Genomic DNA, 21355 nt, shown 5'->3' with positions numbered 1-21355 from the left:
CGACCCGTGTCCCGGCGATACTCTGAACGGGACGCCGTTTGTCCCGTTTTGAAAAAAACATAAATTTTGCATTAATTACCACAAAAAATATAAAAAAATCAAAAATTAGAAATACCGATAGACAAGGATGCTTTATTTTCTGAAAAATAATATTTTCTCAAAATATCACTATTTAACAATATACTTAAAGGGGGGTCAGACGGCATGTATTGCTTGTGTTTTGTGCCATGTATTGGCACATTTTTCCATATGTAAACATGTACATACCGTGTGATCCATATGAAACTTTGTGTATGTAAAATACATGTGTATTACTCGTGACATTTTTTGCAATTAGAGCAGCGAAATGCAAACTCACACCACTACAGTTTTTAGATATTGTAGTTGTATGAGTTGAGAATTATTCTCTGGCAAAAACAAAAACAACTAGCTGAAATAATGAAATAAACAAGCATAAAAGCGTAACACAACCTGCTTCTATCAATGCTCATGCGAGACTGACTGTTTTTATACAATGTGTGTGCTTGCGTACATGTGAAAATAAAAACAAGAGAGCTCATTTGAGAGCTCATTGCATTTCGCTGAATTAGAGCATGTTCTATTTTCGTGTGTATAACAGTGTTGTATTTTGAAATACAACACTGTGTGAGTGCAAAATAAAAAAACAAAACAAAAAATAGTAAAGAAAAATCATAACAAAATAAATTTCATTGCATTAAATATATGTATTGTGATTTTAAAATGTTTTAAATAAATATATTGTTAAAAACAACAAACATATAAACTAATAGAGGTTATGTCACATGCAATTACATATGTACGTTTGAACGTGGAAATTATGAATCGTATGTATAACGTGAATTTTGCCATACACATGGAATTCCATATGTATCAAATACATGTCCCAATACACAAGCAATACATGCCGTCTGACCCCCCTATTAGTGCTTTAACTTCTAAAAGTTCCGAAAAACTCATTCAATTATTAAAAAATACTGTAAACATTTTTTAACATTCATGAAATAATGGCACGATACTCGCTCTAGCATGCTTTTACCTTTAGTTAAAGCTGAGTTGTTGGTCCATTTCAATTTCAGCTTAAGATGAGCTGAGTTTGTTGGAAGTGCCACACCCACTGCTCCGATCCAGACCATTTTTAGCTAAACTACGTACAGTGATAAGAATTTGATTCATACTAAGTTTAAATACATTGCCATTATAGTACTCCAGATATTCGAAATTAACTATTTACTTTGTATGAGAGGTGCCACACCCACTACCACAATACCATTTTCACCCAAACTATGTAGAATAGTAAGGGTGATATTAGGGAACAATTTAAAGCTTCCACAATTATAGTTCTCCAGATATTCGATAATTACAATTAACTCTCTATGGAAGGTGCCACACCCCCAATTCCGATCAGTCCCATTTTTGGTAAGATTCATAAACAGATAAGAAATTGGCTCGTATAAAGTTCGAAGACTTTCAGTGATAGTTCTCCAGATATACCATACTTTGTATAGGTCACGCCCATTTTTAGCCAAGATGCGCACAATGATACCGAAGTAAATTGTACGAAGTTTTGCGGCTTTCACAGTTATAGTTCAGTAGATATTCCATAATAACTATTTACTTTGTATGGGAAGTGCGACGCCCACTTGAAATTTCAAAATAGCCTATTGGTCCATCCAGATACAGGGGAACATACATAACAAATTTCAAGACCATCGGTCCAGTGGTTTATTCTGCTATAAGTCACAAACAAATAAACATGTTCCTATAATATTAACTATTCCTATTTTATTTACGTTTTTGTTTTGTTAAAGTTTTATGATTTACTAGGATCGCCCGGTGGCCGAAATTCGACCACTTTTAAACGCTTTTTACTACTTTTATGGAAAGAATTAAAAAAAATTATGTTCTGCAAATCTAGAGAAAATAACCTTTTAAACCATATATGTTTCATCAATATTGGTAGACAATAACATACTTAAAAGTGTACCACAAAAAAACGTGTGGCCTATTTATATATAAGATGTGTTATTGTTGATATTAATAAATAAAATAGGATAATAATTTTAACGATTTTGTTTGAATTTTTATCTGATCATTTAGTGGTGTCCCGTTTTGGAAATTTCAAAAGGTGGCAAGTCTATTCCAGGACCAAATACAATTTATTTCATACAACACTCTCATAAGAGGAAACTCAAAATTTTGACTTTATTTACCATCATATTTTTAACTTTTGATATCCATTACTTTTCAGTCCACTCATGAATAAAAAATCCGCCGGAGTTTTTTCCCATTTTTCCTATTCACATTCAGTGTTTAAAATGGGAAAAGGGAAAAATCTCCCGCGGATTTTTTATTCATGATTGGGCAGAATATATAGCCGAAAAAAATTATAAGAAAATGTGTTAAGTCCACTAAAAAACAAAATAAATATGTTATAGAAAATGAGCTAAGTCCCAAAATTCATTTCTTATAAACTGTGATTATAATTAATACTTAAAACAAAGGAATTTTCTTCTGTTTTCTCCTTTAAAATTTGTGAAAATGGACTTAGTTTGCATCTGAGATTACTATCATTAAAAGCATTTAGCATTTTGCAGATTTTTCCTCAAATTACAATTTTGTTTATTTACCTAATATAGATAGACCGGAAACTTAAAAATCTAAACAAAATTATTAGAAATATATTCCGAAGCTAATATATTCAAATTTCTTTCATACCATATCGGAATTTAATTCAATTCTTTATACATAATATTGGACGTTTTTGCAAATAATATTTATTAACAATTTTTATTTAAAATTTGTAAAAAAAAAGAAAAATAAACTATATAAATAAACGTACTAATAGTACAAAGCTACAAAATTTAAAGTAATAATACAAATACATATTTGAAAGCTCATTTTAAGCATATTCATAGGTTTAAAAACACTTGACTGGTTCCTTAAGAAGTTTTGTCCATGCAATCGGATCATTTGGATGTTGTAAATCTGAACGATGCAACTTTCTGCCTTGACTTTGTAATTCCGCAAATTGTGCCACAATGGGATCACGGCCACATGAAGCCACAGCCACCACTTTGTCTTGGTTGTCAATGAAATAGGCAACAAATTTCAAATTTTCCAAATCGCCTTCGATGACAACATCAGCATACGAGCCATAGCCGGAATAACGGAAACCTTTGCCAAAAAGCATGGTAAAGAAGAAAGGCACTGCTCGTAACTCCTGAGCAGCATTACTGGCCATATTTATGGCCGCAATACGACCATGATATTGAGCCAATTGATAATGACCAATTGTGGCACGTTGATTATTGTTTGCAAATACTGGAGCATTAACAATATCGCCACCAACATAGACATCGTCGACCAATGATTTCAAATACATATCGGAATCAATGGAACCATTGGCATTGATTGGTAATCCAGAACCCACTAAGAATTTAGTATTGAATCTAGATCCAGTTCCCATAATGAGTATATCGCAGGGTAGTTTAGTGCCATCACTTAATACTACTTCGGTAACTTTATTGTTAGAATCGCCAATAGCTTCGACAATGCCACTGCTCATAACCATATTGACGCCTTGATCACGGAATAAACGTAACACTCGTTCGCCGATGGCCGAACCAAAACTCGCCATAAGAGGAAATTCTGTGCGCGATATTACAGTTACCTAATAATTTAAAAATACAATAAAAGGAAGAGTTAAATTTGATTAATATGCAAAATATATTTACTTTAATTAATAAGGCTTTATTTTGTAAAGTTTTTGAAAATATTTGTATGGAAAAATTAAAAAAAAATGTTTCAATTTTAGCTTAATTCACTAAAATCTTAATTCAGAATTTAATTAAAACAACCACACATAAATACATAAATATATTTATTCTATGACACTACATTTCCCTATTCTACTCTATATTTTAAAATTTCTACTTACACTTTTAACTTTCTTCACCCAATTTTGTGCAGATTCCAAAGCGATAAAGCTTGATCCCAAACATACAACATTCACTTCCGGTTTAATCATCTTACTTATCTGTTGGACGTCTTCAAACTCACGTACCACGACTACACCTTTGAGATCTACACCCTTAATTGGTGGCTTGCTAGCACTACAGCCAGTTGCAATGAACATTTTGTCGTACTTAAGTGTTGTGTCGTTGGACAAATACACTGTCTTGGTTTCGCAATCCACCTTGGTGGCTTCTGTTGACATTAAGGTTTCGATGCCATATTCATCATAAAATTCATGTTTGCGGAATTGAATAGTTTCAATTTTTATTTCACTCGATTTTGAGATTTTCACACGATCGTAAGGCAAGTATTCTTCCTTGCAAATCATAACAATACGACCGGTAAAGCCCTCCTGGCGTAATGTTTCCGAGCATACAGCACCGGCAGGTCCACCGCCGATGATCACATAGCAAAGATGATTTTTGGGATCACGTTTCACCATATTTTTCAGACGTCTCGAACTCTCAAGATCTTTGCGTTTAGCCCGTAACATGACTTGACCATCCTTTTCAACATCAACCTTGAAACAGGGCAGAGAATCGAGACCGGGGAAATCTTCGATGTCACCAGTATCAATATTAAAACAGGCTCCATGCCAAGGGCAACGAACACGTCCATCACCCAGTACACCGGTATGCAAAGGAGCTCCATAATGCGTACATTTACTGCCAACAGCTTTAATTTGATTATTCTGTTTGACCACTAAAACTTTGGTGTTTTCATCGAAATTGAATTGTTTCATATCATGTTCTTGCAGATCGTTGACATTGCAAACGGCTACAGCGTCAGTATATTCTTCACTCATTTTCTTTTCGCAGGTAGACTGATATGATCCTGAACCGGTGGTACCTAAGTAAACGACAAAAGGAAAACCCATTAATTTTACAACTATTTACATATTGTACTAAAAAAAACCTACATATGTATGTACATAATTACATTTTAATGAAGTATGGAAAAATTTCTTGAAAATTCTGTTCAACATATGGAAACCATTATCAAACCTTTTGAAAATAAATCTATAAAATTGCCAGGTTAAAGAAATTTTAAAGTAGTTCGAATTCGTAGCTCAAAGTGAAAACTTTGAAAGGACACATCGAAATGGTAAATATTTACAAGAGATTATTTAATAAAATGGTATAAAGATTAAATCTAAATTCGTTTTATTGCAGAAATATATTTTTTTGATAAAATTGATATTGCTTCTGGCAATTTCAATCGAAAACCAGGCTTCGCCCATCCGCGACTTAACTGATGAAGACTGGGAAACTTTGCTTGAAATTATTGGAAAATCTAAAAATCGACCCTCAAATAACAATGAGTACTATGAGACATTTACTCTTAAGCCGATTATATTTAAAATGGATATTGATGATAATTTCAACAAAAATAATTTAATTGAACTAAGACCAACAAACTTCAATAAAAAAGATGCAACAGTAACGTTAGAAGAAACACCCGAGGACTCAAGTTTGTGGACGAGTGTTAAATCTTTCTTTACTAACGACTTAAACTCGATCGCCAGAGAAGTTTCTGATAATTATAATCCAATTCCACCCATAGTATCGGCTATCGATGATGTGAAACGCAGCGACACCTGGGTTGATGTGAACTCATTTTTTACCAAAGGCTATAATCGATTGGTTAAGTTTTCAGAAAGTGTACTTGATGATTTAAAAACTACTATCAACGAAGAACAACCATAAAAGTGAAATTATTAGATGTTTAAGGAATTTAATAAATTGCATATTATGAATCAAACGAAAATTGTTGTATGTTGATTAATTTTGGAAAAATATTCATAGATACTATTTACAAAGGGGCAGATTATTCGCATTGGAATGGTTTCGAAAAGATAGTTTTCTGATTTTGGGATATCAGGAGAGGATGACAGGAGAATGCCATTTAGACTTCCTGATGAATTTAGTGTCTTTCAGGCAGAGCTACTGGATATTCTGGTCCCTGCTCAGTTAGGGCTAGGACGAATAGATGGGACAACGACACTCCGGATTATTGCAGAGTGTGCGGGGACTGCAAGGGATTAGAATGACTCAAATTGAAATTGTATGTTCTTTGAGGAATTATTAGTGCGCCTAACATTACAAATTCTAAGGATATTCATATTTAGAGAAAATAGTAACAATAATAGTGGTTTAAATTTGTTTATAAACAATCTGATTTGCGAAATCTGTCTTTCGAAGCGAACTATGCATGTTTCCAGATTTAACATAGTCGGAGTTCTTAAGTGGTTTACTAGAATAATATATTTTTTTTGATTTTACACAGATTAAAACTACGTGTGTGACAAGACATGTCAAATGCCACTATTATAGTATAAACCATTAAAGTGTTGGACCATCATTGTGCATCCAAATAGTGTTATTTTATACTTCTTTTAAAACGCTGGTAAAATTCTAAGACTACTTATTCGTAAATAGTTTTAATAGTTTTTGGTTTAATTTACTATTAAAAATTTACCGGGAATGAAGAGCTTTTTTAATTTCCTCCCGAGAAGTGGAAAATTCAGGGAAACTAGAAACCCGAGTATATCATACAAAATTAAATTTAATTTGTGAATAAAAGTTTTTAAATTTATTTATTTGGTAAAGATTAATAAACTACAAAAAAAACGAACGGAATCTGAAGAAGCAAAAGAAACAAAAAATTTATCGAAAATCATGTGTGTCTGACAGGGTCTAATAAAAAGATTTGATGTTATTTTATAATTAAAATCGCTTATGCAAGTATTGCTTGGTATTTTTGAAATGCTCGTATTCTTCAAGTTTCTGATAAGATAAAAAACGTTTAAATAATTAAGAAAAAGTGGAACATAAATAGAATTATTATGGAGCCCATAAGAATGAACATATTAACAATTGCCTTTATTTATCACTTGTTAAGTAAAATTAAAAATAGATAATAACCATAAAACATCCGGTAGAAATTTTATCGTAGAGCAACTGAAAACTAATTTGGTCTTTATGTTCCATTCAGAGGGTAATATACATATTTTACCAAAAAAAGTATATTCGAAACATTATTGTCCACAATAACGAGCGAAATAAGGGTATAGCGTACGTTTCAGAAAACGGAAGTGTTTTTGAGGTACATGAAAATCTGCGAGTCGTGAGAGGTTTTTTCTTTCTTATAATTTCTCACACTGAACCAAATATTTTTCCTAACATAAAAGACAAACAAAACACAACAATTCAACCAAAAATAATAGCAAATATGGTATTTGAAATCCTTTTGAGTTTTTTTTAGGATTTTAGTGAGATCTTCCGAAATAATCTGTTATAAAAAGAATATAATTTATTTTTTTCCCTTTTCTTTAGATTTAATAAAATTTGACTTGGAAAAAACTCTTTCGCTGATTGTAGATGTTGGAGAAAACGAAAGCATGATGAAGAATATTCATTATCTTAGTTTTTTTTTCTAGTTCTGAAAATCGGCAATTTTAAATTATTCGAACAGTTAACCGTCCAAAATTAATCGGTTAACCGATTAACGGTTATTCGATTGAATACCCTAATATACATGTATTAATAAAAATAAATAAATTATTCAATTCATTATTAGCTGATTTTATAAATTTCTCCATAAAAGTCATTAGACTTTCTTTGTATTTCATCCAAACAAAATTAAATGATAATTTGTATTGTATAACAATGACAAAAGCTATAATTTACATAATATCAAAAATGCAAATTAATAAAAATTGTAAAATAATTATTGTTCTATTCCAGTCAAGGCGTATTAATCAGATGAGAGCGTCACGGCAACAAATGCAACAAAGACAATATTTGTTAGTTGTCAAAATCTGATATTTCACATGAAACAAACTAACAAAGAAAAATGCTTTATTTATTTCTATCACATTCATTTATTCGATTCGAAATCTACAGAATGTGGTTTCTAAAGAAAAAATCAATAATTCCTGGTAAAAGTCGCAAATTTTATGTTTTTAATATATTGCCTCCTTTTCACTTCTCATTTTTCTTAATAATAGACATTTTTTGAGAAACTTGAAGAGCTAACAACACTGCACAAATATTGTAATTTCATAAGAATGCATTTAATATAAAAAAATAATTGTTTTAAAAAGCTTGGAATGAATCTACTGTAATTATTCTTAGGAAGTTGATTTATTGAATGATATGTAAACATTTTTTTGAATTCTAATTAAAATTTTCATCGAACATGGCTCAATTAAAATTAATAACTTTGAATTAATATGCTGTTTTTCTATAGCGAACGAGTACTTTGAGTGGACGTTTTACATGTATTTTGTTTTTGTTACAATAACAAAACACATGTTAAATTTCCACTCATAGTACTCGTTCGCTATAGAAAACAAGTAAGAAAGTATGGTCGGTCAAGCCCGACCATATAATACCCTACACTAAGTAAAGAGCAAAAAAAAATTTTCTTTTAAAATTTCAATAATTTATATTTTTGAGTGATTTTCGGAAGTGGGCCTTATATGGAGGCTATGACCAATTATGGACCGATCACCATGAAATAAGGTCTTGTGATTTATGTGTATATTGAAGTTAACTATGTTGAATTTTGTGTGTTTACCAACATTTTTAAGCGATTTATGCACGTTAAAGTGATTTTCGGAAGCGGGTCTATATGGGAGCTATGACTAATTATGGACCGATCGTAAAAAAATTTGGTGACATGAATTTTGTGTATATAAAACTTATTTGGAGCGGAATTTGTTTAGATACATATATAAATTAAACATTTATGACCGATAAAGTCCAATTTCGGGAGGACATTTGTATGGGGGCTAGGTGAAATAGTGGACCGATTTCAGCCAGTTTCAATAGGCTTGGTCCTTGAGCCGAAAAAATAATATGTGTCAAATTTCATCGAAATATCTTCAAAATTGCGACCTGTACTCTGCGCACAAGGTTTACATGGACAGCCAGCCAGCCAGCCAACCAGACGGACGGACGGACGGACATCGCTTAATCGACTCAGAAAGTGATTCTAACTCGATCGGTATACTTTAAGGTGGGTGTTAGACTAATATTTTTGGGCGTTACAAACATCTGCACAAACGCATAATACCCTCCCCACTATGGTGGTGTAGGGTATAAACAGCACATAAATTGAACAAAAAAAAAAACTCAAACAAAAAATTACTCAAAATAATCACACATACGAGTGTTGTTTTTGTTTCAGAGTTTCTGACAACTGAGTTAGGTCTTTGACAGGAGTGTTTCCGCTCTATGTGTATTCTCTATGAAAATAAAAGTAAACAAATTTTTTGAACATTTTTCCATTAGTTTGCTTGATACAATAATTAAATTAGGTTTTCAGGCTGTTATGTACAAAAAAGTGAAAGGTTTGTAAATTTTAGAAGTTCAATGACGATGTTAAATTACATTTCCAGATATAATAAATTCATATTCCCGTTTTTTTTTACTTTTTTACATAGAGCATTACGAGCCCTTGAATGTTTATAACTTATTGGAAAATAACTGCCTAAAATATACTTAAACAAATCAAAATATAATAATAAATTAAAAGAGAAATCTATAGTGTAACAAGTTTTTTTTTCAACTATTATACTCCATATATAAAACAATATTTCTGATCGGTTCAAAAACAAAAATATTTGAGCTGTGTGACCACGCCATTATATTATAAGATCCAAATTAAAAAAACCTTAAATTCATCTTTAATAGCAGTGAATAGTTTCATTAAAATCATAATATCCGTTTAGAAATTCACCTACTGAGCGTTGTTAAATTCTAAATAAAATATCAAATCTAACCATACCTATATTTAAAATATAAGGGCGAAGATCAAATGCCAATTAATAATCCGATTAGGTAATCTAAAAATAAATCTAATCTAACATTAATACACTTTGATGTTTTTTGGATTTTAGTTTAAACTTCGTAGTACTGCACAACGTCTAAAAATGTCACATTTTGTTATCACAACAGTGAATAATTTATGAATAAGAAGAAACAAATTTTTGCTGGCTGTGTGTTGAGAAAATAAACATTTTTTAATCAGTTGTTTGTACTTTCGGATTTTTTTTTTGCTAATATTGGCCGCATTTCAATTATTTTGTTTCATTTGCTAGAATGAAACAAAATAATTGACAATCCAAAAACAATATTCGTATATTAAACTTCAATTCAAAAACCCAAACTAAGTAGGTGTCGATAAAAGTTTAAAATTTAGCCGATAGAACCCATAGATCCCCCAGGAGTGGCGGGCTTCTCAAATGCATGGTGTTAATAATAAAAAAAACATGGAAAAATCGAACGTTCGCGACCGGTACTTAAGCCAATTAAACAAAAACCAATAGAGACAGTTTATTGTGTGAATACCGAATAGAGACCTAGAGTAATACACTTTTAGAATAAATTAATCGCTTTTAAATATTCCGTTCCATTTCGCAGATTTTTACATTTCACTACTGTCAGCCAAAGTTGAATTCTATTTTGCGTACGTTCGTTACCACATGTTTATAACTACCATTATGAAAACTTAAACTCGATGAAATCCATATTTTGCACTAAACATAGAGCTTCCAAAATGCTATCGAATCGCAAAAAAAAAATGCTAGGACAAGTTTTGTTTTCTATATTCTTTGGACTTCAAATGCGTGCGAACGTACGTTCGTGACCCCAGGAAATGCCCATATTGCCTTTACCAGATCCGGTTAGAATATGGATTTTAAGGCCAAAATTCCAATTTTGGGTGTTTTTGTTTAGTTTTAGAGAATTTCATTGCAATCACAACTGAAACTCAAATACTACTCAGCTAAGCCCATGTGAAATTTCATGTCAATCAGAAAAACAAGTTAGAAATGGCAAATTTATTTCCAAAATATATTTTTAATTCTGCCCTACTGTGCATACATATGTACTACATACATCCAATTTATACACAAAATTCTTACTTTCTCTTCTATTGCAATACTGTCATTTATTTTATTTATTGCATTTATTTCGTAATTCTCTCAGTTCTCTTAGAAATGCATTTACTCGCCAAAACAACAATATGCATTGAGAATAATAATTTAGACCGCTTGTAAAATAAAAAAAATCAAACAAACAAACAATTGAAGAAAAAAAAACGAAACTGAACTAATGAATAGATAGATAAATCGTACTATCGAACAATGTATGTAGTAACTGGATAACCTTGTGCGAATACAACCAAATATTTCTTTAAAAAATCTAATTATTCGTGTGTTGTCTTTATTGTTTTATTATTGTTGCTCGGTATGGAATATAATTGTTTAATATTTACTAATATTTTTTATTTGGCACTATTTTTTTTTGATTTTGTTTTGCTTTAAATTTTTATTAATTAACAATTTCATGTTAAAGACAAATGTGTGCAGTATGTACAAATTTAAGTGCTTTTTACGTTTGTTTCAGTACAATTTTTTTCTTTATTTAAAACTTACGTTTTTCTGTTTTAACTGAATTGTTGCTGTTTACTCGAATAAATTACGTTTAGTACTAATCATTGAGTAGTAGGTAGCTTGTTTTAAACTTGACGTATTCTTAAATAACATGTTTGTTGTCAGTATTGTTGTTTGTTACTTATTCAACATTCTACACTGTCATTTCTTATGATTCCACCACACTTTTGAATTCCACCAAAATTACGTTATTTTTTAAATATCTAGAAATTTAGTTGGACAATTGAAATTGTACACCTTTAAGATAATTTTGCTAAATATGTAAAAATCAGCTCTCCATTGCACCATTGCTTATTAATATTGACAGAACTTTAGATATTAAAAAGAAAGTTCAGCAACAGGAATGGATTTGAATTGATTTAGGCTGAAAAGTTATTTAGAAATTGAAATTTGATTGGACAGATTTTATTCATTTTCAATAACAAACATTTCTGATCAACGATGAATATTTAGGGAAAATTTCATATCCCTTGGTCTATCCCTCTTTTGGACCATAAAACAACCAATAAGAGCAATTTTATAAGGTAAATTTACATTTATATATTTTTTATCGTGACGATATACTGACAGTTCTAATACAAAAATTATGTATATTGTATTAATTAGAAGTATATTGTAACGAAAAACGATAACCAGCGATTGAGAAAATGGGACTTAAAGATGTTTATGGAAACATAAGTTTAATTTATTTATTTTACCTGATTTTGGAATGTTTTAGTCTCTGTAGGACCAAATGTTGTAGAACGTGAAATAACCCTATAGTTCGATATAGAACATCATTATCAGGCCTGTCACACATTTTGTTCGAAATGGTTCCAATTCCGAAATTTTTTAGATGTTTAATTTAATTTCCAGAGAAACAAAATACGGAATTCATTCCACTTTGGAAAAGAATTGATTCCGATGGGGGGGTTGTCATTCAGAAACTGAAGAAAACAAATGTTTTATCTGTCGGCCTGTGCAACTAATATTTTTTTGATAAACATACAAACTTATTTATACCCGCTGTCTTTTTTCTCAATATTTAACACAGATTTCTTTAAATTTTTAATACATATGTACATATGTTTATATGTAACACAACCTGAATGACGTCTGACATGTATTTTAGAACAATTTTAATGAAAAAATATTCCAAAAACCAATTATTTTAAGATTAACATTGCTTGTGAAAAATGTTATAATCACCCAACTGTTGTTTAATTAAGCATTTTAAACAAAATTTGTAGGTTATACTGGGAACGCCCGCTATATTGCTAGGTATTGTGTATCCTATATTATTCCTACCAATTATCCTTTCTATACATGTGTCTATTTTTATTCATACAACTCAATCGTTAAGGAAATATTTTTTTGTAAAACACACAATTTTTTAAACGACTTATTAAAATAATTTCGGTAGATTACTTAATACCTACGTTTCTTTAGTGTTTATTTATTAATCATTGTCGATTTATAGACCCCACGCAATGTTATGTCCACTAAAAACAATTAATATAAAATTATTTGATTCTTTTTTGTACATTATTTAAATTTAGATGCACGCAATAATACAATTGCTGTTTAGTTCAAAACGTAATTTAAGAAAAAATTCAAAAATACTTGTTTTATGTCTAAATTATACCATTCATCTTCGTGAGAAGGGTATATATAAGTTTGTCATTCCGTTTGTAATTTCCACAATATAATTTTCCGACCCTATAAAGTATATACATATATTCAGGATCCTTATAGATAGCGGAGCCGATTAAGCCATGTCTGCCTGTCCGTCTGTCTGTTGAAATCAACTTTCCGAAGCCCCCAAATAACTTACAAACACGATTCAACAGCTCGGTTGCTATTTAAAATCGAGAAAATCGGTCCACAAATGTCTGAGATATAAGGAAAAAACCAGGACAACCTCGATTGTTGACCTATTTTTGACCTATATCTAGATCACTAAGTCATTAATATAGACAATATGGATATCTAATGATAGATATTTCAAAGACCTTTGAATGTAAGTTGGACCTACAATGGGTCAAAATCGGAAAAAATATTTTTTAAACCCGATTTTTTTTCACCAAAAGTTTTTTTTTTAAATTCGAAAATTTTTTTTCAAAAAATGAAAAAAACAACTTTGGAAAAAAATGTTTGTTTACCTAAAAATATTTAAAATTTTTATTTTGAAGTATAATTTGGTGAAGGGTATATAAGATTCGTAACAGCCGAATATTGCTCTCTTACTTGTTTTTTTTGTCATTTAATTTCATTCTCAATAATATTTAAGCTATCTAACTACATTATTACTTGCCAAGGCGAATTCATTACAGATGACGTTAAAAAACCAGCTATTTTTGTACATTAGGGGACACCAATAAATGTGGATGTTCCCAACTGAAATTAAAGTTTAATTCATTTCAAAATTATTTTCCTGGATTGAGCTTAGGGTTGTCAATTATTCGAATTTTACTTTAATAGAATAACATTTCACAATTTTTCTATTATTCTGGTGAGCGATTCATTTTTAAAATTTCCTCTATTATTCGAACTAATAACGAGTAAAAAATATTATTCGAATAACACAGTTTTTTTCGGGTTAGTTGGTTTTACATTTTTTTTCCTAGCCTAAGCTACAATTTTTTTTTTTTTTAATTTTTATTTGAAAATAAATTTATTCGACTATTACATGAAGCAACAATTACACTATGCAACAAATGAAGACTTTTGGAAAAACACAAGATCATGACAGTATAGGTTCCACTCTACTACCAAAGGGTAGTAAATCCCTATACTCAGTTTGTCCATTTTGGTGACCGATTTTTTTTTTATGGGCCCCCAAAGTTTCTGAAAATCAGTGGGGCCTCTAAAAAAGGTGTCATCAGTTTTTGGTTAACAGCTAATTCAGACTTTGTGATACGGCTTAACTTTATATGGCAATAATATAGCTAAGAGACCGAAAAATAAATTTTGTTAAAATTTGTTTCCAAAAAATAGCTTTTTCGTGCACTTTTGTTGAAAAATATAGGAAGAAAACATTTTTTTTTTTACTTTTTTTAGAATAACTGCCAGGGACTCCTAATTTTTCAATAACAATATTTTGCAAAGTTGTAGCAAAGTTTAGGAGAAATAATGGACCAATTCTAACTAGATTCAATAGAATCCGTCCTTGGAGCAATAGAAAAGATTGTACCAAATTTTGTCGAATTATCTTTGACAAAAAAACACGATTTCGTTACATCATATGTATACATCCAACGGTAAATGCAGACTGTTCTGCAGGTGTTATCGAATTACTTCGTTAGCAAAAGTTTAATGATTTCTTGCAAGCATTAATTTTCTGACATTAGGGTGGCACATTAGAGTGGTAGGAAGTAAGAACTGGTGGATATATACTAGAACGGGATACTTGAGGTCTATGGCCCTTAGAGCAAAACATTGATCTTCCCGAGACCGACTGTAAATGGCAAATATATAACGAAAAATATAAAAAGGCGACACCTACGTTCGGCAAAAAAATAAAAAAATGGTCGTAACTGTAACTGAAGAAATACATTATATTAGGGAGTGTACGGGCAATTTTTTTTTATGAGGTATGGATTGATGAACACTAGGGTATTCGATTAACCGTTAATCGGTTAACCGATAAATTTTGGACGGTTAACTGTTCGAATAATTTAAGATTGCCGATTTTCAAATAACAAATAAACCGATTAATATGTGTTGATTAGAGATGCCAAACGGGGAATCCCGTTCCCGAAAATCCCGGGGTTTTCGGGATTTCTTAAACCCCGAAACCCGGGATTTTTTAATTTTTTAATTTTAATCCCGGGATTTTCCAAATCCGGTTTTTCATAAATAAATAGGGGAAATAGTCACTTTTGTGTGCCTTTTTTATGCATTTTGACATTCTACATGCCTGAATATCGCAAACTGATGTTCAGCAAAGTTGTTAACGCAACTCCTGCTACAACATAGTTAATAAAGGAAAGCGGTATTTTTGGTTTTCATAGAGTGGGGCTCTGGAAAATCAATTTTTTTGTAAGTTATCTAACAAAACTCAATTTAAATCTTCTTCAAACGAAATTGATTTTATCTCAGATGAGGAGCTCGAAAAAAAATAAAATATTTCGATTGCTCAAAGGCTAAAAGATATTATTAATAAATGTAAAAAACCCAAATAACAATAACGAAACCAAGTTATAATGTAGATTTGCAACTTCCAAAAGATATAGATCACTTTATTTCTGAAGGAACAGGAGGAAAATGCTTGCAAATTTGTTATAAGTATTTGTAAACGGTTTTGCCAATAGATGTTTTTCGGCAGCAGCAAAACAAAATTCGCTCCAGAATGGCATAGAAACCATAGATGCAATAGTATGCTTTTTAGTTTCTAATAAAAATGAATTGCTAAATAAAAAATTTACTTTCAATTGTAAAGACATAATTATGTATGTTCTTTCTTATAATTTTCGGGATTTTCAGGAAATTTCGGGATTTCGGGATTCTTTACCAAATCCCGATCCCCGGGATTTTCAAAATTTAGTCCCGATTAGCATCTCTAGTGTCGATTAACCGATTTTATTTATTTTTCCCTTTCAATTCAAATACAAATTTCAAATTAAAATTAGATATTTTTTGAACATCCAATAAACATGATTAGTGATGTATAACAACTGACATATTTAATTTACATGTATTTGAAACTTTGTTTATATCTACATGTATAGACGAAACTGTTTTTTGAAATGATAAAAGACATAACTAAACAAAACTATTAAATTAATCAAAATCTAAAACAATCCAAAAAGGAATATTCTTTATCATGCTCCAACATTTACAATCAGCGAGAGAGTTTTTTTTCCAAGAAAAGAATCGTTTAAATCATGATACAATAATTGTAGAAGGTAGAATCACTATATTTAGGGCTATATATATTTCAATATTTAGCCCTATAACGTCAAACTTTGATTTTTATTTTTTTTTCATATTTTTTATACCCTTCAGCTTCGTGAGAAGGGTATATATAAGTTTGTCATTCCGTTTGTAATTTCTACATTTTTCATTTCCGACCCTATAAAGTATATATATTCTGGATCCTTATAGATAGCGGAGTCGATTAAGCCATGTCTGTCTGTCTGTCTGTCTGTCTGTCTGTCTGTCTGTCTGTCTGTCTGTCTGTCTGTCTGTCTGTCTGTCTGTCTGTCTGTCTGTCTGTCTGTCTGTCCGTCTGTCTGTCTATTGAAATCAATTTTCTGAAGGCCCCAGATATCTCCAGGATCCAAAACTTCAACAATTCTGTCAGACATACTTTCGAGAATTTTGCTATTTAAAATCAGCAAAATCCGTCCATAAATAACGGAGATATGAGCAAAAATCCGAGACAACCTCTGAAAATTTCATCAAAAACACAATGTATTGCATGCTTTGACAAAAAAACAACAAAACGTATGGTTGGATGTAGAGATGAGCGATCCCGTGATTTTTGAAGAACGTCGTTCTCAGTGAACGTGATTTATAAATCACTGTTCTTTTAAACAGTGACCGTGATCACGTTTTGTCTATTTTAAACAAAATAACAATTATGTTAAGAAGAATATATTATGTATTATTTGCATTCTTAAATCTGCTCGTATGTTAACCAAAAACTAATATTTGCTGATTTAAAAACATTTTTTTTTAAATAGGAAAATAACAAAATTAAGCAAATGTAACAAAATTTTAAGAGAATTAACTGATATGGTACTTAACATTTTATTATATACACTGTGTTGGAGATAAATAAAATTATGCGCCTAAAAATAGGCTGTTGTTAGCAGTGAATGTTGAAAAATATTAAATGTCCTTAACAGTTTGTTGAAATACTTAAAAGAACGACATTAAAAGTAAGTGTTACTTTCTTGTTTTGTTACCAGTGATTTTTTAAAAACGTTACTAATGAATGTTGAAAGATACAAAAGAACGACATTTAACAGTATGTTGAAAAATGTGAAAGAACGATATTAAAAGTACCTGTTACTAAAGTTGTTCCAGTGATTTTTCTAAAACGTTGCCTGCGAAGGTTGAAGAAAATAAAAGAACAACATTTAACAGTATGTTGAAAAATATAAAAGAACGACTTAATTGTACCTGTTACTTGCAATATTCAGTAACTGTTGTTACCAGTGATTTTTCAATCACAGTGATTAAATCACAGGTATGGAAATATCGCTCATCTCTAGTTGGATGTGCAAGCTTTGCGTATTTTGTTTTTTTTGTGTTTTGTTTCTTTTGGCGTTGTTGTTGTTTTATATACAACTAAACGTTTGTTTGTTTGTGTGTTGGTTTTTTTTGACAAAAAAACAACAAAACGTATGTTTGGATGTGCAAGCTTTGCGTATTTTTTTTTTTTTTGTGTTTTGTTTCTTTTGGCGTTGTTGTTGTTTTTTATACAACTAAACTTTTGTTTGGTTGTGTGTTGGTTTTTTTTTGACAAAAAATCAACAAATCGTATGTTTGAATGTGCATGCTTTGCGTATTTTGTTTTTCTTTTGTGTTTTGTTTCTTTTGGCGTTGTTCTTGTTTTTTATACAATTAAACGTATATTTGGATGTGTGTTGGTTTCATTGCCTTGCGTATTTTCTTTTTCTTTTTTCTTTTGTTGTTCTGTTTCGTTCGGCGTTGTTGTTGTTTTTTGTGTTCTTGATAAATTTAGGATGCTGTACGCTGAAAGTGGGCAATGTACATACATACCTATATACTAATTATAAAAAATAATAATGCATCCACAACAAAGGTGAAGGGTATATAAGATTCGGCATAGCCGAATATAGCACTCTTACTTGTTTTATTTTCTTTTGTTTGACGTTACAAGAATTGTATAATTTAGAATTTATTTTTTACTGAGTGTACCTTATATTGTTGTATCATGGTTTAAATTATATTTTATTTATAAAAGATTATTTCAGAAGATCTCACTAAAACCCTAAAAAACTCACACATCGCTCATTGCTGCAACAACGTCATAATTCAAGAAAAGTCGTTTCGAGAAAAACGTCTTTGAATGTTTTATGACATTTTACTATTTCTTAAATAAATGTTCAACAAATCATGCGATTTCAGAAATATAAATATGTAGTAGATGTTAATATCTTTCTAATCTGTATTTCACCAACATTTCTACTTAACAAATATACGAGAAAACATGAATTTTAATTTTGATGTTTACAACAAAAAACACTCTCACACAAAAAATAATTGACTTTTTTGAAAACTGATAAAACTATATGAAATATTATAGAACGGCGCATATTTTGTATTACTCAGTTCAAAAACACGGATTTTGAGTTATGACGTTGTTGCAGCAAATAGGCGATATGTTTACAAAAATTATCTCAAATACCTTATTTGCTTTTTTTTATGTTTTTGTACACAAAATTCGTTGTTGTATTTTCAATTTAAAATTAAAATAGAAATTATTCGGTTAATCGAATAATTTTAAATTAACCGATTATTAACCGAATAAATCTAAACCTCGATTAATTATTTGCTCGATTAAACCAGAAACCGGATTAATTGAATACCCTAATGAACACTGATATAAAAATATATCCAAAAGAAAATTAAATATGCAATAAAATGGAAAAATATGCTTAATATATGCATTGAAAAGAAAAATATGCAAAATATGCATTTATTACAAAATATGCAACAATTCGGAAGGATAAATTGTCAAAAGTGGTTTTGAGTTACTGACTACAAACATGCATTTGCATAGAAATCCTTGCCCTGGTAATAATATTTCATCAACAATGAATGAATTATTTCTCACATAACTAATATTTTTGTATGTCTTCATTTAAACTTAATAAGGATTCATTAATATATATATATGTATGTATGGATAGAAAATATATCATATGGAAATAACTATGCATTACCATTGTTCAAGCATGAAAATAAAGGTTTAAAAATCAATAAATTCTTTACTTCGACTTTCTTGCTTACTACTTACTTAATATTTACTTATTGTATTATACGAATAAATTCTTACCATTTTCTGGTTGATTTGCGCAGGCATCATTGTTGGTGGTCACATACTCCTTACAGTTGATGGAACCCATAGTTAACAGACGTTTTGGATTCCGTTGTAGTTGCTGTGGCAGCTGTTGCTGGAAACAATGACGCAATGACCTTGGGAAAGAACGCAAAAACAAATTTGGCCAGTTCACTGCCGATGTAGACGACGATAAAGTGTAATAAAACCTGTTGATGATGGATGATGTTGTTGTTTGTTTATTGAAACATGAACGAATTGAGTTGAGTTGTAAACCACAAATATGCGAAATAATGACGCGTATTCAAGTTTTTTTTTCTATTGTTTTTGTTTTATTTTTTTTAGTTGTCTTTGAGAGTGTCTACTGACCTTATAGAACGATTTAAATTTCCATTTGATGTTGTATTAACGGTTTGGGCTTTTCCACAATTCTTTTTATTAGAATGCAAGAAATGTTTCGAAAGCGTATTCAGTGGTGGTGACACTGTTAATCTTAATACACTTTTTGAACAAATGTTTGCCACTACGGAGGAACGAATGTGTGTTAACCTGATAAGATTGGTATGGGAATTGTGTGTTTTATTATTTCGTTTTATTTTTTATTTATTTTTATTTCTATGAGTATTTATGTTTATTTTTTATTTAATTAACAAATCAAACACTTGACATTTTATTATTATACAATATTAATTGGTTTTTATAATTATTTACTTGTTAATGTTTAATTTCAATGATGATCGATATTATTTGAGCAAATACAATTTATTATTTTATTTCGTTTTGAATGTAAAATGCCGCCGATTTCTTGCACAGATGAATGGTTACTGATTGAACGAACGCAATGTTTGAATGAACTTACTGCATGAAAGTCTTCGGTATTGAACTATGCGATTGTATGACGAATATACTCACAATCCGACCGCCCGGTTGACTGACTGACTCACTACATTTGTATGTAACGACTACGCCAGCAAACAACCAGGCAACAAGTGAGAAAAAAAAACATTCAAATGAACTTGATTTGTCCAACATACAGATAAAGTTTTAAATTATATAGAATTGGGGATTTTTTTATAATGTTTTTCATTTGTATCATTGTATCTACATACATATACAGTTTGATATTGTATTTTGTTTTGCTCGCTCTTCCTTTTAGCCACATTCAAGCACAACAACAAAACTTAATAACAATCAAAACAAAATCTCACAAATTCTCAGACCAAGTTAAATCTACGCTACGACTCGTAGTATACGAGTATCTTCAGAGATGTTAATATCAAAACTTGTATAAAAATCGCTAAAAAAAATATTTTACGGGGAATACGAAATTGCGGTGTCATTTGGTATTAAAAAATATTATAAAAATCCAGTATTCTTCATACAAATTCTTTACGTTTCAAAACTTGTATATATCGAGGGCCTATATTCAAAACCCTCTATCTTGAAAAACACTACTTTTTCGCGTATTACTTGAGTTATTAAAATTCGGTATTTTACAATATTTTTTAAAAGCCCCTAATGAATCTCACATATAATTGGTTTTTATGATAGATAGAGGGTTTTGCTTTTCAAAAATATTCAATGTGTATGTATGAAATGATCAGATAGAGTGTTTTGTTCTTTTTCCGAAAGATTGAAGAAATAGCCATCTAAACTATTTAGGACACATTTTGCTAAGAACAATAGGTAATAAGTTACATGAAAGAGAAAAAACACCTGCTTGTCCAAAATGTCAAATTTTGACCCAATCTAACTCAGAGAGTTCTCCACCGATCTTGTTGTAAAATTGTTAAAATATTCAATTAAAACTTGTATTCAAATACTTTGTAAATTATAAATCTTGT

General features: G+C 30.4%; 1 protein-coding gene across 2 annotated transcripts; it reads right to left on the bottom strand.

Moving 5' to 3' along the window:
• Positions 1–2770: 2770 nt before the first annotated feature.
• Positions 2771–20058, bottom strand: LOC135956448 (apoptosis-inducing factor 3). Of its 2 annotated transcripts, XM_065506948.1 has the most exons (4): positions 19881–20058; positions 19509–19720; positions 3959–4884; positions 2771–3691 (listed from the first exon to the last, which is right to left on the bottom strand). In XM_065506948.1, exons 2-4 carry the CDS (start codon positions 19576–19578, stop codon positions 2939–2941), a joined length of 1749 nt encoding a protein of 582 aa, XP_065363020.1. In that variant the 5' UTR covers positions 19579–19720; positions 19881–20058; the 3' UTR covers positions 2771–2938. The 2 variants fall into 2 exon arrangements, with proteins under 2 accessions (XP_065363020.1, XP_065363021.1); XM_065506949.1 differs by lacking the exons at positions 19509–19720; positions 19881–20058 and adding an exon at positions 11480–11501.
• Between the last annotated feature and the right edge of the window lie 1297 nt (positions 20059–21355).

Source organism: Calliphora vicina, chromosome 4 (genome assembly GCF_958450345.1).
Source record: "Calliphora vicina chromosome 4, idCalVici1.1, whole genome shotgun sequence".
Lineage (NCBI taxonomy): Eukaryota > Metazoa > Arthropoda > Insecta > Diptera > Calliphoridae > Calliphora > Calliphora vicina.
The sequence above is the reverse complement of the archived record's forward strand: the minus strand, read 5'-3'. Positions and strand labels throughout refer to the sequence as shown.

Coding starts and splice junctions, on each gene's coding strand:
- LOC135956448 (XM_065506948.1), bottom strand. CDS start 19,578: ATGGGTTCCATCAACTGTAAGGAGTATGTGACCACCAACAATGATGCC. Junction 4,885..19,508: donor CGCAAATCAACCAGAAAATG/GTAAGAATTTAT, acceptor TCGTTTACTTAG/GTACCACCGGTTCAGGATCA. Junction 3,692..3,958: donor GGGTGAAGAAAGTTAAAAGT/GTAAGTAGAAAT, acceptor TTAAATTATTAG/GTAACTGTAATATCGCGCAC.